Source organism: Tinamus guttatus, unplaced genomic scaffold, assembly GCF_059628265.1.
Source record: "Tinamus guttatus ecotype Peru unplaced genomic scaffold, ASM5962826v1 Tinamus_guttatus_pri_ptg000366l, whole genome shotgun sequence".
Classification (NCBI taxonomy): Eukaryota; Metazoa; Chordata; class Aves; order Tinamiformes; family Tinamidae; genus Tinamus; species Tinamus guttatus.
In genome coordinates this window covers 965775-991484 of record NW_028288900.1, presented here as the reverse complement: position 1 = coordinate 991484, position 25710 = coordinate 965775, and the positions used below count along the sequence as shown (strand labels likewise).

The 25710-nt window shown below is 39.9% G+C and overlaps 1 protein-coding gene across 2 annotated transcripts; it reads left to right on the top strand.

The window, feature by feature from the left end:
• Nucleotides 1-462: 462 nt before the first annotated feature.
• On the top strand, nt 463-25710 carry TRMT11 (tRNA methyltransferase 11). Of its 2 annotated transcripts, XM_088530322.1 has the most exons (13): nt 463-539; nt 2432-2497; nt 3226-3299; nt 4436-4517; nt 4620-4712; nt 5617-5751; nt 7389-7545; nt 11113-11193; nt 11937-12101; nt 13910-13982; nt 14632-14763; nt 17965-18085; nt 25417-25710. In XM_088530322.1, exons 1-13 carry the CDS (start codon nt 465-467, stop codon nt 25546-25548), a joined length of 1386 nt encoding a protein of 461 aa, XP_088386448.1. In that variant the 5' UTR covers nt 463-464; the 3' UTR covers nt 25549-25710. The 2 variants fall into 2 exon arrangements, with proteins under 2 accessions (XP_088386448.1, XP_088386449.1); XM_088530323.1 differs by lacking the exons at nt 463-539; nt 2432-2497 and having other exon boundaries at nt 3258-3306.

The window sequence follows — 25710 nt, the reverse complement described above, 5'->3', positions numbered from 1 at the left end:
AAATGGCCGCCTGGGCCCAGGAGCTCTTCTCAGTTAAAAATCCTTACGGCCAAACTAACAGGACAAGCACCAGGAAAAAAAAAAAAAAAAAAAAGCCTTCGAGAGCCCGGAGGAAAACGCCCCGGAGCGAACACGGGGTGTGGGACAGTCGCATATCCGAAGATGCAAAGCTCGACAGCGGCCGGGCCAGCGCGTTTCCCCCGGGCCCCGTCGAGGCGCCCTTTCACCCCCCGCCTTCCCCTTTTACCCTTCCCCTTCCCCTTCCCCTTCCCGAGGGGCTGCGGAAGGAGGGAGGGCAGACACCGCCTCCGAGCGCGCCGCCGGGCGAAGGGGCGTTCCCAGCGCCGTGGAGCCGCGCGCCAGGGCGGGCTGCTGCAGCGGGACCCTCCCGGCTCGGCTCAGCTCGGCTCGGCCCGGCCCGGCCCGGCCCGGCCCGCCCGGCGGCGCATGCGGCTCGCGCGGACATGGCGGCGGCGGCGGCGCGGCGGCAGCGCTACCTGCTGCTGCTGGCGCAGGAGCACCTCGAGTTCCGCCTGCCGGTGAGGGCCGCGGCGCGGGCGGCGGGCCCCGTTTGGCCCTTCCTTGGCCTCGCAGGGGGCCTTCCCGCCCCTGCCTTCCTCCCTCCTCCCGCGCCCTGAAAAGCCGCTTCCGTGTTTGCGTGCTCTCCTCGCCGCTCTCGGGTGTTGGTGCCTTTCCTGGCGAGGTCTCGTGCGTTCGGGAGGGCGCGGGGTGAGGCGCGGATCCCCCCGAGGAGACAGTGGAGCGAGGACAGCGCGCGCCGAAGTAGGGGGAGACCCGGGTTAGACATGGAGACTCGGGGGAAGAAAATACGGCCTCGGGGAATGCGCTGAAGGGCCCGGTGTGGTGAGAGCAGCTTCTCTGTTGCTCGGAGGCCGTGGTGGATCCTGCCTGTGAGGTGCGGCTGTTGGAAGGGCCCGTGCTGCTGCCGCCGCGATACCCACAGCCTTCTCTGTGGTCTGGTGTATTTATTAGGCAGCTGTGTGAGGCAGGGAAGGGGAAAATGCCCCGTTTTTAGAGGAAGATTTGAGGAACGGAGAGGAGGTGAGCTCTCCGAGAGGCAGCGTAGGCCGAGGCTGCATCCTCATCCCTCCCTCCTCATCCTCCTCCGTGTCCGTGCAGCCACACAGAGGGCTTCTAGTCTGGGGCGTCGATTTCCAGGGGGGTCAGAAGGGTCACGTTGTAGGTGAAGTCTGGGACTCGTAATTAGTACTTTAAGTAATATCCAAGGAACTTCAGTTGTGCTTTGCATTGGAAAGCCCAAGAGGCTGCTTGCAAAACTGGGCTGCAGATTTTGTTTTCTCGTTATAAAAATGTTTTTCTCAATGATATGTTATGTAGTTTATCTGAAGCTCTCTGGTATTTTTGGGGAGTCCCTGCTATGTATAGTTAAGCATATACTTATTTTTCATGTTTATATGTATATTAAAACTGTGCAAACTTTTTTTTTAATGATGAATTAGAGTGATTGTGCGCTCTAAATGTTTTGAGCCAGTGCATATTTTCTTGTGTAGTATCTTGAAGAACTAGTATTATGATATCCAGGATAATGTGGTGGTGTTTAAAGTAGCTGTCATGTAAAATGATTGTTTTAGTGGAGTTGATAGGTCATCAGTACCTCTCCTATATGTTATATGATGAGTCACATGTTTGGCCATGTGATGAGCAACATTGGGGAACTGAGTTCTTTGAAATTTTACTCACCGAAAAAAAATCAGCACATGATTTTTAGTAAGATCAATTGCCCCATTGCATCTCCTTCATGCAGAACAGTACTTTTCTATTTTTTGATCAGATATTGAAAGATTATGTAACGCATTTGTTATCCCAGCACAGCAGGTCCCCTCTTAATAGACAGGTGCTTGTGAAGTCTGTTCTTAAGAACCTCCTCAGGCCAAGCTGTTCCAGGGCTTCGCAGTCTTTGCCGTTGGAGAGCCCTGCTAACGTCTAACCCCGAAATCTGCTGGGAACTGGGAAATCTGCTGGGAACTGGGCCCCCGTTGCTTTTGTTTTGCTTTTCGACACAGTAAACCCTGAAGCCAGATTATTGCCTCCCTTTAGATCGCAGCATCCCTTTTCATGGGCAGAGATGGTGTTTGTGTTTCTCTTCATTTCCCTAAGTTTTTCTCACAGGGCATCTTTTCCTCGTTTTCCAGACTTCTGATTCTTGTACCTTCTCTTCCTGTCACTTTGCTGTAAACAATATTCACAGTAATATGAGAAGATGTCGCTAAACTGTGTATAAAAATCTAATGTATTTGTGCTTTCCCAGGACCATGCAATGAAATATGTATTTTGTTTTCCTGGAGTGAAAACAAAAGTCTTTTTCTTTTTCTTTTTTTTTTCTTTTTTTTTCTCTTTAAAAACGGTTGTATCTGCTTGTAGAGTTTGACCTGTTAAATTTTCACTGTAGGAAATAACATCTTTGCTCTCGCTTTATGGTGGACAGTTCAACAATCAGCAGGAAATTCGTGTAAATGTAAGTGTGGGCCAAATATTTCATGGAATATTTTTATTGTTTACACATATGTTGTTTATAGTATTTTTATTCCATGTAGATATCTGAATAAATTTTGAAGTTCTTGGGAAAATAAGGCATATTCCAAAAATGACTAAATTCTGAATTGCAGGAAAGATTTTCAGTTTGGTAAAAGATACAAAAAATGCATTTGAGGGCTTCTCTGTTTAATATTATGAAAAGAAATAGTGCCATCTTCTGGAAAGACTGTTTCTTTTCAAAAGAGTTGAAACACTGAAACAGTCATTAGGAATTGTGCATTTTCTGGATTTGGTATTTACCTCTAATTTAGTGGCAAAATAAAGCTGAGGAATGATTTTATTCTGGTCTCAATGCTAGTCAGAGAACATTTTTTTCAGTATTATTTAGTAATCAAGCGTAACTAGGTGTTGCAATTCTTTAGAGAATGAATAATCTAGAGAAGGACGAACAAATAATATTTGACAAGGCAAAGAAATGGTGGAGAAATGAAATCTGTAACAAAATGTCTCATCATCCAAGCTAAATGCATAATTTTAATTCAAACTGTATGTTTCATCCCCATGTTCTCTGTACAGTTAACAGATTTTTCATTATCTTCAGTTTGCATATTCTGTTTTTATAAGAGTAGCTTGGATTGCGTTGTTGAACTCGTGTTGTATCTTCTGGCCAGGCATTTGGATCACTGATATATCTTATTTTTATTTCAGTCTCCGTTTTGGATTCTTAATATTCCTTCAGAAGAGATGGCAAGGGGACTGATGAAACGGACAGTATGCGCAAAGTAAGAGGTGAAAAAGATGAGTATGTGGTTCTGTCTAGTACAGCCCATGCTGCCAACATTTCCATAGTTCCATCTATGTACGTGCTTTAAATTCTCAGAGTAGATACAAACGGATGCTCTGAGCAGAAATTGCGTAATGTTAAAAATATGTTATTTTGGTGGGCAAATGCGGATTAGGAGCATAGTCTTAAGCACCTTAACAAGGTGACTTACCACGGGGCCCGGGTGCCCCCTGTTTCACTTCGTGAAGTTCTAGTGCATGTGTGCTTGGGTGGGCTGAACCTGTGAACGTCCTGAAGATTCTCCTTCAGGAGTCAGCCCTGACCTGTGAGAGGTGCTTCGTGCTGCTGCCCACCGTGAGGACTGCCTGCGGATGGTGTGCTGAGTATCTAGCAGTGCGTGCAGGACCAGTGGGGTTCCTGTGCTACAGGAGGTCTTTTTCTTACAGATATGGAAAGGCCCCTAACTGGGATATTTGAGCTTTGAGCAAAAGGCCTGTGATATGATATGTGTTGCTGGACCTTCATTGCAGTATTAATTCAGTTCTCTTTATCTTCCCAAGGCAGTGCTTTTCTTAAAAGATGGCAATATAAAAACTTTAAAAGAGTTTAAAAAGACAGCAAAAAGATTTAAATACCTTAGAATTGCAGAACTGTAATATCTTAAAATGAGATACCTGATGATATTGTGTGTAAGCTGTTACTTTTCCATATTTCTTTTATTCTAGGATAGTGTGACATTTTGAAAGTCTGTTCTTGTGCTTTTTCAGCCTTTGGTTTTACCCCACCAAGCTGCTAGACACCAAGGAATTTGGAGCTGATTTGCGAGTGTTACTATTGCAAAGTGGAAAAAAAATCTGATGATATCCAAGAGTATTAAGACTGAAATTTAACTTTTACTGTATGTTACCAAACAAAGAAGGCATCATTGAAATAGCAGCTCAGGATGTTTATTTAAAAAAAAAAAAAATTCCCCGTTCAGAATTAAACCTGTGTCAAAAGTTAAACAGATGCTTCAGTACTTTGTGAAGTAAAGCCTAAATATATTGAAGAAGAAGAAGGACTGATGGAAAGATTTGTCTGTAAGGTATCTTTTCTCCTAGCTATATGATTACAGTCTAATATTGGTGCTTTCAGGTCTATCTTTGAATTGTGGGGTCATGGCAGATCTGCAGGGGAGCTTTATACGTCTCTGAAGAGCTATCCGGTGGAGAAGATGGTATGCATGTAAAGAATCTGGATCACGTATTTACCTGATCCCACTGATTAACACTGGAGCTGATCACACTGATTAACAAACATATCCTTGCCCTTTTTTCAGCTTCCGTATCTACAGTCAGACTCTACGTACAAAATACGTATTCATACGTTCAACAAAACACTGACCCAAGCAGAGAAGATAAAAAAGATAGATGTAAGCGGGTGTTGAAAGAAATCTTTAACATTTAATTTCATCTATTCATGGTATTCTTATTCTCTGCTATCAGTTTTGTCTAATATGTATTTAAGTTTGTATTTTTGAAAGTCTTAGTTTGCAACTCTTGTCCTATCAGCTCTAAATGTGATCTTTGTGTCTGACTTAAGTTTCCCCTCAAAAATCACATTTTTTTTCCATGTTTTGTTGCTAAATAGACTATCTATAGCATATAAAAAAGACTCATGAATTATGATTCTGCCCTGATTTCACAGAGGGGAAACTTGGCCCAAAATTTTAAAATTCAAATGCATAGAGTTAGGTTCTAGATTTTTGAAGACTTTCTACTGTTCTTGCGTTGTGCTCTGGTCTGTCCTTATTCTCTCTGCCTAAGCTTTAGCTTTTTTTTTTTTTGTTTTTTGTTTATATATGTTGGGTACAAAAACATGAGGAAAGATGAGTAAGGAAGACAAAGGGAAGGAGATACTCTTTCATGAACACATTAAAACTATGTAAACAAGAAGTAATGTTGAATATGTAAATTGGTGTTGCAGCAAGTCAATGAAATTTTATATCTTGATGTCCATTAGAAGAGTTATTTTCTTAGCTTGAAAGCTTCATGATTAACATACAGTTTGTTTCCTCAAAAGCTAAATGATCTTCAGCCAATATTAAATATTGTGGTTCCAGATTTCTTAAGCCTGAATCGTATGGGCTATCCTTATTCGCGACTGAGGCATTCTAAAAATTCAGGGAAAAGTGAGAATGCACTTCTAGGAGTAACTCATTATTCAACTCATTATTGTTGCTGCTGTTGATGTTGTCATTATTTTGGGAGGGTGTATGTTTTAAAAAAATGAAGAATTTCTAGAATTTAAGAAAATATTTTCCTTTATTAATACAGGCCCTAGAATTTCTGCCATTCAATGGAAAAGTGAATTTGAAGAGTCCAGAACATGTCTTCTGGATTTTGGAAGATTATGGGATGGACCCTAATAACGTGCCTGAAGAGCCTCTTGATGTGTATTTTGGCAGATGGGTGCGTGAGTACACTTAATTCTGTTTTCACTAGCTGGTATCTTCAGGAAAGTCTCCTTCACTTTAACTATAAAAATGTATGTAAAATCGTAATGGAGACAGTGATTATATAACTAGAACTGAGTGTTTGTCACTGCATAATATACTGATGCAAGTCCTGGAAAAACTTACTGTGGATAGAACAAAGCAGGTTAATTCAACAATTGGAATGAAGGTGGAAAAGTAAAGCTGGAGGTGGGAATCTATCTTTTTCCCTGCCCTCTTTGAAGGGAATTCAGCACAGGAGTAATTTTCTGCACATAGTGTTTCATTAGATCAGTACGAATTGCAGCTAAAAGCACCAGTAGCTTGTTTCAGACATGAAAAAAGGTCTACAAAACCTGTAGATGGCTTGTGCTAATCAGCCTGCTGAAGCCTTCCTTGAGTGCTTAAAGAGATCCTGACAACCACCGCAGTAGCAGAGCTTGGACCGATCTCTGTGACTTTGAAATTTGGTAGGCCCAGCCCAGAGGTGGATGGACCTTGTGTGGGAGGATTTTTGCAGTGCACTGTTCTGTAGTGAAAACATGAATTGAAGAAGGCCTTCGTCGTCTGAGATATTTATTGCAAATGTTCTGGCCCCTTAAACATGCACATCTCAAACCTTGCCAGGATGTTGTGAGGGAAAAGTGGGTCCCCAGGGCCCTTCCTTGAAGGGCTGTAGCCTCTGATGGGGAGAATGTGCTCTGGGATGCTCTGCTTCAGGGGCAGTTAGGAGCGAGGAGAACCACTGCCAGAGATGCACGGCTGTGGTCAGAGGTCGTGCTCCAAGCTAGAGATCCAAGGTACCCTTTAGTGCCCGGGAATATTCTCCATTCCTGCCATTAATGCAAAAGCCCCCTAAGTTGTGGCAATGCTGCATAGCATTTGAGCTGGTGTCCCATGTATGCTGGATCCCTGAAGTGCTTAACAAAATAAAAACTAGAAGACAACACCAACAGGCAACAACAACATACAGCAGTGTATGTCGTTCAGCCAGTAGGGCTGATGTTGACCAGAGCTGAAGGGTAGTTTAGGGGAACTTTCCAAAGTGGTTTGTCCCAAATCACTTTGGTCTCCTTCAACGTATTTTGGAAGTCCGATGTTAAAATGCTCAAAAAGTGAGCCAGGTTTGTTTTTCTGGCATAGTATGGCAGCGCTAGCTTAAATGTAGATTTTAAGCATGACAGGAAAGCCGATGAAGAAGGAACTTCTGTGTGATCTTAAGCCTCCGTGCGTTTGTGTGCATGTGTGTGCACACCTACGCAAAACCTGCATTTCCACTTCTTAACATCTTAAAATTATTTTAACTCTGAGTTGCCAGCAGCTGATATCCTGATAAGTAGAATAATAGCAGTATTGCTAAGATCATTGTTTTTTAGAAGAATTTACACCCTAAATTCCCTAGGTATTTTTTAAGGTAGAGGTCTAAAGTACATTTTGCACCAAAATATCTCTTTCTTGGAAAAAGTGGAAAAAGCTGTGTCATATTTTCAGAAGACAGAAAGCCAAGTGTCACATTATGAAGTTATGAAATGAGGAGTTACTAAACAAGCCTGTAAGCCTGTTGGCATATCTCTTGAATCTAAGACCTGACAGTGATTTTAAATGTTTCCACAGATTGCAGATGGCCAAAGAGAACTAATCGAGTCCTACAGTGTAAAAAAGAGACACTTCATTGGAAACACTAGCATGGATGCTTGCTTGTCTTTCATTATGGCAAACCATGCAAGAGTAAAACCCAACGATGTCGTATTTGATCCGTTTGTTGGAACAGGTATTTTTGTTTCTTTTCGTGGAGAAAGTGCAGGCTAGAGCTGTGTTCCTGTGGGCACCTCGCTCTTCCTGAACATAGCAGCTTCTAGTGCTTTGACTGAGGTTGAGATGGTACTGAAAGCAAAATAACGATAGTAAAAAGAAACATTTATTTGTCTTGTAAGGGCTTTTTAGGGAGGTTAGCAGTTTCAGACAATGCAAACAGATTTGTCGAAAATGTAAAGTAAAATATCTTAGTCAGTTATTTATGCACATGCCTTGAATAGTAGTTGCTGTGTGTTATGGACTGCTTCCAGCCCCGATGTGATTTAGAAATGAAACTTTGGCTCCAGTGTTCCCTGCAGCCAATTTCAAAATCTTGCATGGAGCAGTATTTTTTTAGAAGACAATTTAGAGCAGCACTGAATGCACCTCTGAGCATATAACACAAAGTAGCAGCTGTTAGATCATAGTGTTCTCTTCCTTGTATTGTCAAGTCTTCAGGACAGTATTGTTCATACTCAAGCTGAGTTTTTCTTAGTTAAGCCAGCAGGGGGAGCTTTTAGTCCACATAATACTTAACTTTCCGTGGCCTAGAAGTGTTTTTCTGATGAAGGATGCGCAGCTGGTTTGTAATTGAAATAGAAGTTCCCTTGTGTCAGGTTGCGTCATTTAATCATATAAAGTAGGTCATATTAAACTACCTCCATGATTTTTTTCAAAGGCACTAAAAAGGTTGTTTTCTCATTTTTTCCTTAAATTTTCCTAATATGCAGCTTTTCTTTTTTTTGAGGGGGCGGGGAGCGGGGATGAAGCAGGGAAGATGAGCGTGATAATGTGTTGAGAAACGTACTCCTCTTTCACTCACTTGCCTGCAAGGTGCTTGTGTTCCTTGCAGATGGCTAGTTCTTTTTGAAAGGCTGAGGAAACTGAGCAAGCTCCTCCAGTTCTTCTCTAGGCAGTTTAACTGCAGTGTCTGTTGGTTTGTTTCCTTTTACAAATACTTGCTAAACCTAAAACAAACAAACAAAAAAAAATCAGGGAGAATTCGTTCTCTTGGGAGTGAAAATTGAGGAGAAATGGGAGGGAAAAGATATAGAAGGATCAAGATAAGCATTATAAGCCTCATGTGATTCAGTGCTCAGGTGTAAGTTATGTGAAAAATTCTTGCCAAATGGCCTCACAGTTTGAATTTTAAATGGTTGTTTGTATTAGACTAGTTATCTGTGACGTACAGGCTTGAAATTTAAAATATGTAAGGACCCTGACAATGGTAGCACCCCACTTATTGGTAAGGTGTGTTTATAAGGATACAGATATTCTTAGTTGGGTAGCTTTTATTTTTGCAGCTATTCTTGGTGAGCAAACTCCAAGAGCCTCATTACTCTCTTGAAGTCATTTAGAGCATTTTCAAGATTGCCATGGCAGTGGTAACCATCACTGGAGCTTTGGAAGGCAGTTTGGAGTAGAGTCTCATGATGAATTTGAGCTGATGAATTTGGAAAGAACAATACAGGACTTGATGAACACTTGGAATACACTGTAGTCCAGAATTCCTCACTGTTACAAGTTTAATACCTGACTTGATTTCTTCCTGTTTTTATGCTGAACAGGTGAATACTACCAAACTGGAACAGCTTTGCAAAGTTGTGCTTGCTTATAGCAAGCAAGTTTTTTTTGCTAGATGAGTCAAATAGCAAGTCTTTCACATAAATATACCACTAAATAAATAGAATTTGTTGTTGGAATGAAATGTGTTTTAGACCAAGCTGGTTTAAGAGATTTAGTTCTGAATCTGAATGGCAGAACTTTAATTTCCATCGGCTTTAAAAATATATATTTTTTTTGATAAAGTTGGTCAGAAAGAAACCTGGGGATTTCTGAAAGGAGAAATCACTTTATCTGAATATTCTGTATTAGCCTCCTGAAAAATTTGCTCGTTATCTTGTTAAGCTTATGTTTTTAAGTCAAAAAAAAGTACAAGCTTTCTGCTTTGCCGTTTGCTGCTGCATAATTGCAAATGGTGGGAATTTCTTCTTTGACACCCTGGAGGGTAGCTGTATGACCAAAATCTCATGCCTGCCCAAGCGGTGGGGGAAATAGACACTTTCCTGTAGAAAGGCATGAAATTCTGTGCCATCGTCCCTGTGCTAGCAGTCATCAGGGCACAGTCTGATTCTCTGCTTAACCTTGTATATGCATCTATTTAGTGTGTTAGGCCAAAAGGCTGGCCAAATTACAGTATTTAAATGCCCATGCACTGTATATGTGAACACGAGTTAATTGAGCACCATCAGATTTATTGAAAGCTGTAAGTTTGTGTTTTCCTATCTCATTTTTTTCCTTTTGTGTTTTAAAAAATTATATATATATATATGTTCTTAGATGGGCAAAGTACTTTCTTTTTACTCTTTTTCATAGGACTGGGTGGTATGGGGGCCTTGCCCCCGTAATTGGGGACAGGGCTAGCTAAATTTCCCTTGGCCCTCTGGAGTCACTGCCCATCTGCTTGGAGGGATTACAGCTGAGAAGGGAAATGGGGGACTCCTCGGGGTGAGTAGCCTTGTTTTTCCCTGATCCATTTTACAAGAAAAAGCAGAGAATTTTTTTTATCTCCCTCACCTTCAGTTTACTTTATTAGCATATGATATGGGAGCTTTCTAGTGCTATTTCTGTCCATAAGCAGTTGGCATCGGTAGTTTGGGGTTCACAGCCTAGTTCAGTTACTGCTCTGTTTTAAACTATTCTATTAACTCTACACATCTCGATTAACAACTCAACAACAAAATTCTGTAAAAATCCTGTGCACTTCCTCCTTGCCTCTTTTTTGGAGCTTTTAAGGACATAATGGAGATGCTCTGTCTATGAGCTATTCAGCTGTTGCCCAGTTTCAAGGGAACTCAAGTGCTTTTTTTTAAAAGCAGAAAGCAGATGACAATAGAAGTAGTAAAATAGCTGTAAAAAATAGTTCTATTGCAAGATAAGTGAGCTTTTGAATGCACTGACAAAATAGATGACGAAATCGGTAACAGGAAAGAAAACAAACGTGTGTATAGTGGTTTTCACACTGCGAAACAGTTAAGGGAATTTTCTTGATATTGCCTTTTACATGGGAAATTTTTACATTTTTGAGGTATCTGAACATTGCTTCTTACTTGGGGCATGGCCCCATAACACAACCAGTTCGGTTTTAGATATGGTTAAGGAGTCAGAGTTGGCAGGCAGACCCTGCAAAATTACCATTTATTTGCTGATATTTTTTTTTTTTTCAAATGGATTTTCAGGACTGCTTACAAAATAAAGTGACAGCTTTGATTCATGAGTGTTGCCACTTTGAAATAGTGAACTGTGAACAAACTCTTAAGAACAGTCTTAAGAGATAAGGACCAGCATAGCAACTTAAGTGTACACGGAAGGAAAATCAGTTGCAACAGAGAAGGGACTTAGTGTTGTTATCTCTGATTATACTTCTGCAGCCATTGTAAACAGTAGTTTTAATTCTTTATTTGTTTTCCTTTATTTCAAAATAAGTTGGTAGTGTTTGTGATGGCATCTCTTCATAGCCTTCACCTTTTTCTGCCCTTTGCAGGTGGCCTGCTCATAGCCTCAGCACACTTTGGAGCGTATGTGTATGGTACTGATATAGACTACAACACAATCCATGGGTTAGGTAAGTAGCCCTTTTCTAAGCAATGGAGACCTAACTCTTAGGAATTAAAGACTGTTTATGATAACAGATGTTACTCTGTGGGTATAGAAACAACATTAATCTTCATGGTGTTTATTTTTCTCATGCTTCTTTTTTACTGACCAATTTATTTGTATCCCAGCTAAGGTGTTTTCATAATATATAAGCATATTTAATACAATGAGTAACTAAAAAATCAAAACAAGATCACGAATAGTGATAATGTCTGTGTGCATCGTTGAGACTTCCTTGATTGCTGTGCTGCTTCTGTGGTGCAGAAGTTTATTTTCTTGTAACCTAACCCTGCAAGTTTAATCCCATTCTTACATCTCTGAAAAATTGAAGTGTAAACTAAATTTGAATTGCTGGATAGGATTATGACTGGTGGATAATAACAACCTAATGAATAATGATAGTTTAAAGCTGTCTTCTTACAAATGAACTTTTTTTTGAGTAAGTGTTCTATGACATCCTATATAGATGGTTTAGTGGAACTGTTCTTCCTGTGTTATTATATATGTCTTACTACTTCTAAATTTTACTGTGAGTACTTGTGGGAATGAGTAGAACACGACAGGAGATAAAACTCTTATTTGGTGTGTGACATTTAATTGTTTCCCTTTAAAAAAAAATGATATAGAATGAGGAAGACTTTCCTCTAAACTTGTTTTTCATAGGCTATGTATATATATTTTTTTCCCTCACTACCTCTTCATCACTCCCAGGGAAGGCTAGCAGAAAGAACCAGAAATGGAGGGGGCCCGATGAAAATATCCGAGCTAATCTTCGGCAGTATGGTCTAGAGAAATACTACCTTGATGTCCTGGTTTCTGATTCTTCAAAACCCGTATGGCGAAAGGGGATGCTGTTTGACGCCATCATTACAGATCGTAAGCTGGTTCATGTTTTTGTTGTCTGCTAACAGTAACTAAAAGCTTATTGCTTGTGTACATGCTTGTTTTCATGTAAGTCTAGACTAATGAAGGTAAAGATTTCCTGAAACAAAAGAGAAACTAATATAAACTGCAGGATCTAAGAGGTAGCACAGAGGTCAGAATTAGCTGTGTTCCCGTACCTCCTACCTTCGGTATGCAGTAACCCTATCAACTTCGTTAGGACCAGTCAGGGAACAAAATGCTGTTTGGCATAGATATATGTTACTCAGTTACTGTAGTGGTGGAAACAGAGCCTGCCTTTTAAATGTGTTTAAAACTTGGGGGGAAAAAAAAAAACAAGTAGCTTTAATATCTTGATGAGCACTGAGGTCTGTGAGTTCCATAGTGTAAAACATGACCACTGAGGGCAGCACTGTTGAAACTGAGACTGCATTTTGACGTCTGTGTATTTATTTTAAGGAAGTTTATAAATGTGTAACAAAGCAGGAGATCTCTATTACGGTATATATGTGTATGTGTGTGTCTGTATACATATGCGTATATATATGTGCGTGTGTATATATATTATATATTCTTCTAAGTAAAAGTAGATGTAAGCATTCCCACAGAGAAAGTATTTGCATTTGTCAGTAGAAATCAGCATGGCCGAAAATTATCCTTTGAAGTTTGATTCAGTAAAAGCACAAGTTCATTGATTCTGGAGATTTTTTACCAGAATAGTCTGTGTTGCTGTTGGGACTTGTTGCTCCAACACACTGGAGTCTGCCATGCATCTGTGATGGACTTCTGCAGGATTTTGTTAAGTGATTACTGCAATTCTTTCAAAGAGAGATTTTAATTTTAATTTTCAGTATGCTTAACTACTAGAAGCAGGAGGGACTTGAAAGCAACTCTTCAAAAAAAAAAAAAAACTCTTAACAACATTTCTCATGCATGAGAAGGAGTATAGACTAGGAAAACTAATGTAAGAAACTGACACAGCAGTTTCTGGCCTCTAGTGCTGGCCCTTAAGAATAGGGAGTGTGATTTTCCTTTCACCATGAGTTGCCTGTTGATTTTCATTTGGCCTATTTGTCAATAAGGTAATGTGTAATGTGAATATAATTTAGAGGTGAGTTTGTAGATTGTGTAGATGAATATACTGGTGCTCTCAATTTGCTGAAATGTATCTTTCAAAAACAAGGAGATGTTGTGCCATTAGAAGTTTTCAAAAATCTATGAGAAAAGCCATCTGTACTCTTATCTGTATGAGAATTACCATTTGTGTAATGTTTTAGCAAGAAATTCAAGTATCTGCAATTTCATAGCAGAGAACTTGGTCATGCAAAAGAGAATAGGATCATCTGTCATATGCTGGGAATGTAAGAAACATGGAGGTTGTGGAGTCTCTTTCTCTGGAGATCTTCCAAACCCGCCTGGATGCCACCCTGTGCCACGTGCTCTAGGTGTCACTGCTAGAGCAGGGGCTTGCATTAGATGATCTCTAGAGGTCCCTTCCAACCTCAACCATTCTGTGAGTGTGTAACCTGTTATTAAGGCAGGCAAGCACTGTCTTCTGTATTGTAGCTGATACCTGGTATGCTAAAGAGTCTTACTGCTGAGGAGCATTCCTTGAAACAGCTTGAAAAACAAGCTTTTGAAGCAATAAATTTTCAATAGATCTTCAAGGAGTTACCCTTATCAGTTTTTAACCTTACAACAGCCACAATTTGGGTGCTGTTGTGTGTGTATAACAATTTCATGATGCTGTCTGCACAAAGTATGAACTTCTTGTTTCTTCATTATATATTTGCTTTGCGCAGCACCGTATGGAATCCGAGAAGCTACTCGCAGGACAGGTTCACAAAAGGAAACAGTTAAGTCAAGTGAAAGAAGGTAGGTGACTTATCTGTCGTATCATGTAAATGGCTTAATGGAGGCCAGGGTCAGTTTTAGAATCTTTGTTATTTCTGGTTAGCTGTCAGCAGATGAAATTTAAAAAAAAAAAAAAAAAGCCCTTTCTGTTCTACTGGCAAGACTGCCTTGTCACTAGTTTGTCACTTCCAGAAATCCCCCCGTTTCTGTTCTTCTTGCTTATCATTTGCATGTATTCAGATATCAAGTCCTATATCTCATCTCTGAGAGAAGAAAGCTCTCTTCAGTCCCTGCAGGTTACAGAAAACAGTCTAAAGTGGAATACCTCTGTTTTACCTTCACCTTCCCTCTTCTACTCTTTTCTCTCCACAGATAACACATGGCTTTTCTACTGCATGGCTTCCTTGTCTCTGTCTTTTATTATAAATTGCCCTTGAGAAAGAAGCTGTGCAAAATAACATGCCTGTGATTCAGTGCTTTTTTTCAAGTACTAAAGGTGATAGTTTAAGGATTTGGTAGAGGAGTTTTGAAAATCTTACTTTTCTTGGTAAACATTGTACATCTAGGTTGTCATAGGTAGTTCTGCAAATATCAAATGATGGTTTTTTTTAAAATTAAAATTACAGGTGTTATCTGGACTTTGTATTTAAACTGCTATTTTTTTTCTTAGCACAGAAAATCACATCTTCATTTCGTCCAGCTATCATCTGAGTGACATCTTTTTTGACCTATTGAAATTTGCAGCAGAATATCTGGTGATGGGAGGAAGATTAGTTTACTGGCTGCCAATATACAGGCCTGAGTATGTATTCCTTGATTTCTGGTATGTAGTATGTCAGAATGGACTTTGCATTCTAACCATGATCTCTTCTGGGGTGTGATAGAGTTGTAACTTGCGTAGTACTAGAACTGAAGAGTCATGCTCAGGTTTAAGTGTTAAAACTTCATATGGAGGAAAGCAGATTTTTAAATAAGAGTTTGAAATGAAGATACCTCCTGCCAATTTCCAACAAGAAAAGCCTTCATGTGTCCTTGTAAACACATGTCTAGTGGGTTGAGGTTTAAGTTTTGAAAATTAGTGCAGGGATAGTAGCAGGTAGTGGCAGAAAGGTACTTATGCGTGTCTGTGAGAGTGGTTGATAGAGGTTACAGACCAGGTTCTATAAGAGAACATCTGTGTCTCTTTAGGGCTTGGCACCACCAACTTAACATTCTTCTGAGAAATCAAAAGTCAGCTCGCTAAGAAATGGCATATGAGAGGCAGAAGTGCAGGAAATAGCCCAGCTAAGGGGGGAAGAGGGCAGGAGAGCCTGGGTGGTGATGTCTGCTCAGGAGGGCAGCCTCAGATGAGGACTGTGATGCTCTAAAGGATGAGGAGTTGTAAATGTGCTCGAACATGTGGCAAGTGTTGGGATGGAGAGTGTCTGGAGAAGTCAGAGAAGGTCATAAGAGGAGAGACACCTATTCACATACCTTTGTTCTGCAATTCTTGACTAAGGGGTCTTTTTGCTTTCTGAAGCCAATTCTATATTAAGGTGGGGAGTTAATGTGTAGTAGCTGTTTCTAAATAACTCCCAGATGTAGATGAGCTCTGATGAAAGCTTCAGTATTGTCATGTGTTTCTGCAATGTTGTAAAACTGGTTGTTGACTCGGGTTTCACCATGGAAATGGCTTATGGCAATCTTAGGTATAATACCACATGCTGTTTTGAAAATTTGGGAATCAAAAAGATCTGTTACATCAGATCTCTGCATGGTCTTTGGTAACAGAAGAATACTGCTCTTGTAGCTTGCATGTGTTTAATTTTTTTTTTTTTAGATTGATACAATTTGTATTTTAGACTAATTTTTTGTACAACTGTTTTCAGACAAAAAAAGTGTCGTTGACAATTATACGTTGCCATACTGTCATGGCTAATTCATCATTCAGTTGATGTTCCGAGGAAATAAGCTCTCAAACTGTAGTTTGGTTGTCTTCTTTCTCTAACTGTGTATTTGTACCCTCTTCTATGAGCTGACTTCAAGCAGTGAAGATTGAAATGCTGAAGTCACTCAGTAAGAACAGATTATTAGTATAATCACTTTATTTTCCACTGCAGTGAGGAACATGGGAACATATTGAAACAAATATGGGGAAGAGATAAGATGGAGGTTAGTAATATATTGAGCTATTAGTGTCCCCTGGCACCACCTGCTATCAGGTTAAGTTGATATTTGTGATCCTTGTGTGTTACTTCAACATAAATCAATTTTAATACAGATTTAAACCACTGCTATTATGTTACTTATTTGATAATGTACTGAGTTTTGCCTGAAAGTGTGTAGGAAGAACTGTGTATGCTAATACTAACAGACGAGGGTTTTTTTAAACAAAGTAATGACGATCTCTTACTTCTTCGAGAGCAACTCATTCCAAAGTTTACTCTTTTCAATCTGACATTGAAATCATTGTTGAGTCTGAGGTTGTTTTTGTTTATTATTATAATATTATTTTAACTGCAAATACTGTGCAAACAATTGAATGTCTGAAATAACTGTTAAAAATAGCCACAGCTTTATTTCCACCCAATCCTGGGCTATCGTGGCTGTCAAATGAGGGTCTTCTGCCCCCTCCCCACCAATCTGCTGCTGTTAGGGAATTCCAAAACCACCTAGAGAAGTTTACATTGCTTCCCTGTATCGTCAGGCTAAGACTAGTGAATTAGATTTTTGTAATATGTGCTTTGTACGTTCTTGGATTTCTCCTCCATCCATCTCTGAGTTTTTTTTTTGCCCAAACAGCTTTGTGAAGATTGTTTTGTGCATTTGCCTACTGTCTCCCAGCAAGCCTATACATCTATATAGAGAGAGGTATTTTCAGTTGCAGTGTATTAGGTTCTTCTTTCTACCCGAACAAAAAGTTTACTTGATAAAGTGCACTCATCCAATCCACTTCTATGCTGGGGAAAAAAAATAGAGAGCTCCTTCTTTATATCTTTTAAGTTCAAATGGGAGGTGTGCTTAGTTTTGCTTTTTAATGACTGACTTCAGCTGACCTCCAGGCATGGGGAGATCATGAGAGTAATCATTTTATATGAAATTACAATCAAGGACAATATCATATACTATTTTCTGTAGTATGTTATTATAGATACTACACATAAGCTTATTACAGAAACTAATCCTGTATTGTAATGCATAGGAAGGATGCCCGATCTCATATTTATGTTATTAGCTAGGTCAGTACTATTTACTCTCTCTTCTCACACACAGCTCTTAAATCCAAAATTCCACTTTCAGCATTTGGAGAATTAGAAAGAGCATATATAATCCAGAGAAAGCTGTGTCTGGAGAAATCAGTGTGCTTAAAAAGTATTTAAAACTGCGACTGCTGATGTAGACAGGGTTTAGCCAGTGTTACTACCATGTGATGTTAAATGTAATCCCTGTGTTTTCCTTGAGATTTTTTCTACAGCTGACAAAGAAATCGCAATGTGGTACATTTGTAACACGAATTTCTGAGCTCCAGGAATGTCTCTATCTATTGGAAGCTGTTCTGATATGGTTTGGAATTCGGGTATAATAATCTCCCTTTAGGGAGGAGGAGTTAGGTCATCTTTTGCTGAGCCTTTATATATGCTGACTGTGGGATACTTTTTTAAAAACCATAGATCCTGACGGGATAAGTTATTACTCCTGATTGCCTAAGAAATTTCCTTTTGAAATAATGCAGGCACACATACATTAAAAACATGTAAATACATATAGAAAATGGATTTGGGGATTCTTCTTCCTCTTTATTGTCAGATTTTCATTTATTCTACATGTTTTATGGCACAAGATGATTGGAATACATAATGGAAAAACTTTGAACACTGATACCTGAGAATCTGGTAAATTAGACTCTAAAAGGTGTAGCAAGTCCTAGGTAAGCCATTTTGTAAAGAATCTCTTATGAATTCTGTGCAAGTGCAGGTGATCCAGTTCATGACCTTACAACTCTCTGAATTTTTATTTCTTCCAGATATACGGAAGAGATCATTCCCCAGCACCCATGTCTGAAACTTATTAGTAACTGCGAGCAGATGCTTTCCAGCCACACATCAAGGCGCCTGATAACTATGGAAAAGGTGAAAGAATTCAAGGTAAGCTCGAATTCTGATTACAGTGTGTAAAGTGGTAGCTATTACATTCTTGAAAGGTTTGTCTGTTACTCAGCATTTGATCTTCATTTGTATCGCTCTTGAAATTTTTATGAGAGTTAGAGCTTTTGTAGTTGCCACACATTTCTTTAAAATAAACCATGTAGTGATTGAAGGAAGGGTTCTGGTTTAAGTGTTTCTTTTTCTCCTCGACTTTTACCGTCCCGCACAACATCCTTCTGGGCAAGCTCCAGAAGTGTGGGATAGATGAGTGGACAGTGAGGTGGATTAGGAGCTGGCTGGATGGCAGGGCCCAGAGAGTGGTGATCAGCGGTGCAGAGTCTAGTTGGAGGCCTGTAGCTAGCGGTGTCCCCCAGGGGTCAGTCCTTGGTCCAGTCCTGCTCAATTTATTCATCAATGACCTGGATGAAGGCACAGAGTGCTCCCTCAGCAAGTTTGCTGATGATACCAAACTGGGAGGAGTAGCCGATACCCCAGAGGGCTGCGCTGCCATCCAGAGGGACCTGGACAGACTGGACAACTGGGCGGTGAAAAACCTCATGCAATTCAACAAGGCCAAGTGCAAGATCCTGCACCTGGGGAGGAATAACCCCAGACACCAGTACAGGCTGGGGACCGACCTTCTGGAGAGCAGCTCTGCAGAGAGGGACCTGGGTGTCATGGTGGACGACAAGTTGACCATGAGGCAGCAGTGTGCCCTTGTGGCCAAGAAGGCCAATGGAATCCTGGGCTGCATTAAGAAGAGCGTCTCCAGCAGGTCGAGGGAGGTGATCCTCCCCTCTACTCAGCCCTGGTGAGGACGCATCTGGAGTATTGTGTCCAGTTCTGGGCTCCACAGTACAAGAGGGATGTGGAGCTGCTGGAGAGAGTCCAACACAGGGCCACAAGGATGATCAGGGGCCTGGAACATCTGCCCTATGAGGAGAGGCTGAGGGAGCTGGGCCTGTTCAGCCTGGAGAAGAGAAGGCTGAGAGGGGATCTGATCAGTGTCTATAAGTACCTCAAGGGAGGGAGTGCAGAGGACGGTGATGGTCTCTTTTCAGTGGTGGCCACTGATAGGACTAGAGGAAATGGCCGGAAACTGAAACACCAAAAATTCCATAGGAACTTAAGGAAAAATTTCTTGACAGTGAGGGTGACAGAGCACTGGAACAGGCTGCCCAGAGAGGTTGTGGAGTCTCCTTCTCTGGAGATCTTCAAAACCCGCTTGGATGCAGTCCTGTGCCACGTGCTCTAGGTGTCCCTGCGTATGCAGGGGGGTTGGACTAGATGATCTCTAGAGGTCCCTTCCAACCCTAAGCATTCTATGATTCTATGATTCTATGATTTGGTAAACTTTTTATTCTGGGCAAGCTGTGTAATGGTGTGAAAGGATCTTTCAAGTTATTCTTGCTTGTGGAACTTGCATAGGCTTTTCTTGGGAAAGTGGACAGCGTGAGTCAGATCCACAAAGGTACTTAGACACCTAAATTGCCACTCATTCCAAATTATAATTAGATGCCCAAATGAGTACTAAATACCGTTACAGGTCTGGCAGTATATGTACACCACACTCAGTTCTGGCACTGCATTTTTATAGTGGTGCTTTCGATCTTTAAATCAATGCTGGGACAAGAGGAATGTAGTTTTTAGAAAAAAAATACTATACCTGTGACATAAGTACAGTGATGCAAAGGAAAGCAGGGTTTTATGTCCCCTCCCCCCTTTTTTTTTTTGTAGCTGTAAGTGCCTCTCCTGAAGCACTGAGACATGAGAATTTTGCCTTCACATCTTCTTCCCATTCTTTTGCCTTTTCCTCTTAATCTTAAAGATGCACAAAACCAAGGTGAAGCAAGTTCTTAATGAAAACACACACACACACAGCAGGTGAACAGGTTTTCTTCCTTGTCAGGTGGAAGAACTATTTTACTTGACAGGAGACAGAGTCAGGCTGCTGTGTCTGCATGGTGCTTGCACTAATAACTCAGCAGGGCTTCAGTACTACACTGGGAATGTTAATGATGGCTGAACTTCTCAAGCAACACGAGAGTCTTTTAGAAAGCGTGAAGGTTTCAAAAGTTCATGTACTGTCTGATGATACAGGACCTGTGCAGGTAACAAGATGCGTATTGATTCCTTACCTAGAGCCTGTTTGTTTTAGTCACAGTGTTTGGCATCTTACTATCCGTGTGAATACCTGCCCTCTCCAGTGTCTCTTAGCTGACTCTCTTCACTCTTGAAGATGTTTTTTTGAGATGTTAAGATAGGAGAAAACCTTTGAGGTATTTAACTTCTGTTCCACCAGATAGCTCCAACTAGTGAATTTTAGGCTTCTCCATTCCCTCCGCCCCTACATGAAAGGATTCATGTACATGTATTATGTTTCCAGGCAGTTTGTTTGCTTTACCAAACAGGCTTATAACCAGAACTCAGCTATCCCTTGTAGTTTAGCTTGGTGTAATATTCACAAGGGACTGAGATTTTACAAACCATGCACTTCAGTATGCACAGTGTTTGCCACCAGTAATGAATTGTGAATTTCACATAAATTCCATTCCAGTAGTCATATTCTAAACTCTTAACTGAAGAGGAATTTCATCAGGTGCTCAGCATGAAATTCATGATACAATTTTATTGTGCTTACAATGCACAAGAGAGCAAAATGAGAATGCTTCTAGTTGGGCACGCTAGCTAGTAAAATCCATCACAAGCGTGAAGGTCATGTGTGTTGGATTTGAAACATCACAAAATGTGGTATATACCTTAGAATTTTAAGTGTCCAGTCCCTTTTATTTAAGTTTACAATGAAATTGTGTGCCAACTGAAAAATTTTTCTCAGAGAACACAATGTTGAAATGAATATATTTTTCACGCAAGTATACAATACAAGCAAAAGTTGTGAATGTGGGGTTTTTGTTTGGCATTTAAGGCTTACTTTGGACAAGCATCATTGTCACTAGTAACCACCCGTTTTAACACATTGTGATGATGACAATAAAAATGAATGAGTGAAGGCAGTTGTAGAGGGCAGTTAACTGTAACACAGTAGCCACTTCTGGTTTTCTAATACTCAAAAGGTAGGAGAACTGGAGAAGTGAAGAACAAAAGCAAAACTGGGAGAGGAACAAAAGAGAGGGGATATGAGGTGAGGGGTTACTAACCTGATCTATTAATCTCTAAGGTAAGTGATGTTAGAGCAGGTAGGTTTGTGTTAATCTAGTCTCGTTCAACTGCAGAGAGTTTTTGTGGCACTAAAAGTTCATCTCTCCAAGGACACTGTGGGTGTTCATATTTACAAAATGGAATGCAGTGGTAGTGGAAAAATATTAGTAGTTGTTGGCTCAGCAGATTTGTGTTGTAAGGCCTGTGAACTGTTACCTCCTAGAAGTCGGGGCTTTTGATGTAGGTCCGAGACAGTTTCTTCTGGACTGAACCAAGTGAAAATCCACTTCTCCTTGTGCCAGGTTGTTTTTCAAGAATGTTTAAAAATCTACCTGTATAAGACTGAAAAGTCTCAATCTGTTCTATCCGTATATATATTCCATATATATATTCCATATGTGTGTGTATATATATATATATATATATATGAAATATATATTTTTTGTTGGATCCAACATTTTTGTTGGATCTAGTATTTTTTTAATTTAAATATCAAACTGCTAAGTGGTTGGTCACTAAGAAAATTGACACATAACAACTACCAAGTAATCCAAAGGTGTTCTTGGGAATCTATATCTGGTGGTCAGTGCCTGATTTTCAGAAGAAAGGAACTTTCTAACAGTCTTTATGGTTGTTTGGTGTTCCTTTTTTTTATATTGATGCATCTGGCTTTTTATTTCCCAAGGGTTATTGGTTTTCCCATATTGCTTTTTTGCACTTTGGTGTTTGTTTCACTCTTCTGATGGATGTCTTGGAGATATATGATATCTATTTGGCTGGTAACTGCTACATCATTCCAAAGTTTCTAATCAGGACTTCTAAAAAATGTTGGAGGAAAGGTCTCTAAGTGACAAGGATTCAGAAAGACACCCAGAAAATGGATAAAATGGAGAAGGGGGAGGGGAAAAAAAAAAATGGACATCTTGCTCTGGCTCTTCCTCATTGGGTTTACAAATCCACGAAGCTGAATGGCTCTGACATTTTTAGTCCTTAGAGTCACATTAAGAATCTTTATTGATGTTGAATTTTTCCTATCCATCTTACCAGTGTCTGTTCCTGGATGTGACCCTTCTGTCCTTGATTTGGAAACTCCATGATGTTGTTTATAGCTGTACAGCATTAGTGCAAATGGTTTCTGTAGCTACTGTCCAGCACCAGATGTAGAGTGGTAGGAAGTTGTGATAAGGAAAGGAAGATTTTTAAACAAAAGCTGAATGCGGGTAATTACCCTAATGTTGACCTGAGGCCTGTAGATCCATAAAATCCTTTTGAATTACACATAGTATCTACAAAGCTTTAAATAAAAACAGAATTCACTTTTTTATCTGTAAGCTTTCTCCTCTTTCTGTCACTTCTTTTATTATTTATTGAAAGTGTGTGACACCTTTTATAGTGTTGTCTTTAGAAAATAACATTAAGTTGAAAACACTAGCTGAAAGCTCTTTGGTAGCATGAATTTTGGCAAGAGTTTGGTTGGTTTTGGATTGTCGCAGGAGTTAAACATTACAGAGTGAAAGTTTTATATAATGGCTATTGTTTGAGATTAGACTTATTTTGAGAACTCAAGTTATTCAAAGTCAAAACCAAGGATGATAAAAAAAAAAAAAAAAGAATGACTAGTGGGTAAAGAACATCCTCAGTTCTGACCTTTACAACTAAAGGAGGAAATCCTTGTTTTCCAGTAGTGCTGCTGTAAATGCAGAAACACCTGACTTGCTGCCATGCAAGCTGATTATTGCTGATCAGTCTTGCCACAGGGCGAAGGCGATGCCTTCTGCAGAGGATTCACCACTTTGTGCAGACTTGCCAATTACAAACATGGTCCATAAAACTAACATTGTATGTGGTTCCAAAGGAAATGAAGTGACAAAGGCTTCCTTATGCTTTCTAGTCATCCTTACTTCAAGCTGTGGAGCACAGGCAATACTCCCTCTTCATCGTCCAGTAAGGCACGTTTAGAGGAAGAAAGGGACTGTATCCTTCCAAGCACTGCAGTTCAGCTCTATTCTCAGCATTCGACCTTAAAACAAATAAAGCGAAAAGAAAAGAACCAAAAACTAGGAAAGGAAAAACGTGTATGTTGACTGCACTGGACAGATAATGGGCTTAAGGGAGAGCTGACACTAGTATCATCTTTAATTTCTCAAAACATCTAAACTACCTAAGATTTTATTTTAAACACTTCCCACTCAATCTATAAAATGAGATACCTAAAGATATATGTTTAGGGTGAAGAGGGATTATCAACCTGTGAATTCAGGGGAAGGAGAAGTGCTCCTCTGGTCAGACTGGTTCTGTATAATGGAGGACCAGCGGAGTTCTGTAAAATGGAGATTCTGTATAATGGAGAACATATTCTGTATAATGGAGAACAGGCTGGTTAGGAGAGGAGAATGGCATCTTTCTCTTAAGCTCTCCCTTCTTCCTGTCTCCTAGTAGTTATTTTGGCATGAATGTTTTAAAAACTTGTTGATTATGAACCCAAGAAGGCTATTAGAGATAGCTGTGTTTCACAGGTGATCAAAAGACAATAGATAATACTCTGTTTATAATAGGTTTAATGAGTCATTTTCTCCCATTACTTTCCAATTTCTCACTAATTAAATGAACCGGTTTCCTCATGGTGATGTGTATATTTTACAGGTAGGTTTCCACATGGGATTTAACATTTAGCTAGTTAATTTAAGGCAGTGGCACCACTGGTATCTGCTAGGATAGTTGAGAAAAGCCGCTTCCATAGGAATATCTTGCAGTGCCCAGGAGAGGGCACGTGTGCACACACAGACACGAGGCTCTTGCTGTGTTGGCAGTCTCGGTGTCCCAGTGCTTCACGTGCCTTGGAGGAGGCTCCAGAGCAGAACCTGGTGTGGAACCGGCTAGGGGAAAGCTTAAAGGGCACCGAAATAGCTGAAGGGAGAGATGTTCGCTAGAGCTCAGTTCACCCTTGTATTTACTGGCTTGGTAATGTATGACCTCATTTACTCCCAGGTTATTGCTACTTCTGCTCAAGCATTCTAGGCAACCTTGTTTCCACGAATGAATGGATAACCCAGAATTGTAAACTTAAGTAATAAACCAACCTGTTACGGTGCTGCACTGCGTAGAGTAAAAACTTGCAGCAAGCCGTGAGTTCATGTCAAGAAGAAACACTTCTCGGAGAAGAGTTCTAGTTCTGTTGTGTCTTTTTATTTTTTTCTTTGCGCATTTTGATTTTTCTTGGAACTGATATAAACAGTCTCACATCTTGTTAGTGAGTGTAGCACTTCTGCTTGATGTTAGTTTAACCATTTTCAACGTCACTATCAGTTTTCTTTAGCACCGAGATTTGTTTGATATATTGTGCATCTTAGAATATTGATAAAAATAGTTGACAAGTATCTCAACATTTAATTGTATAAAACCATTATACATGACAAACTAGACCTTTGTGCCTATAATGGTCAGTTTTTCTAAACTGTATTCTTGACTGATGTCAATAATATAGATGTTATATGTAAGGATTTGCAGTGTCAATTATAACTTTGAGAGGTAAGTAAAAGCTAAACAAGGAAAACACTCTCTGTAGCTCTTCATTATTTGTAGGAACTCATGCTAGCCATTCCGTTCCTTTCCTGTTTGTATCTGCTTTCCATAAACCTCTGGAAAACCCAGTCACTCAGATGGTACTTTTTCCAGAAACTAATCTTTAGATTTTCCCTTACAAAAGTTTGGGTGTCATAGTACCTGTGTTCCCATTCATTCATGCAAGGGTTGAACTCTTTTGATGGTAGCAGGGATATTTCCAGTGATTCAACATAGTTAAGTTTCCAGTGTCTAAGATTAACAACTTGCATGCAATAGAGTAATGGAAATTTGAATGAATTCTTAAATATATGTCTGCTTGCAGATTGTATTTGTCAATGTTGCACACCATATTATCCACTACATGAGAGTTGTCATTTGTGTTTAATGTCAGAGTTCGCAATAGAATATCTGTGTTCTTTTTAATCCCAATGAAACTTATCATTGTACCTTTAGGATTCTTTAATCAACCTGGTGACTTAATTTTTGTAATTCAGTGGCACATACTTGATTTTGCTTGCAATTGTTTGAAAGTTTTGAGGACAAACATTGGCGATACACACCAAAGATGCTGCCATAAATTCTAATGCTTGTCTTTTGATATCACGCAGGATCAAGATCACAATTCTTACTCGTTGGATGGTCAATATATGCCGTACAAGGGACACAATTCTTTTCGTGAGAAGTATTTCAGTGGTGTGACAAAAAGGATTGCCAAGGAAGAAAAAGACAACCAGAAGTAAAATATAATATAAACAGATTAAAAATGAGGAAAGAATGAAGATCGTGTTTCTTTTGTAAGGACATCTGGATGTGCACATTCATCTGGATGCTTCAGAAAATAAATACTGCTCTTGATTTTTAAAACAAGATGAAACCCACAACACAGGTTGAGAGCAGTTTTT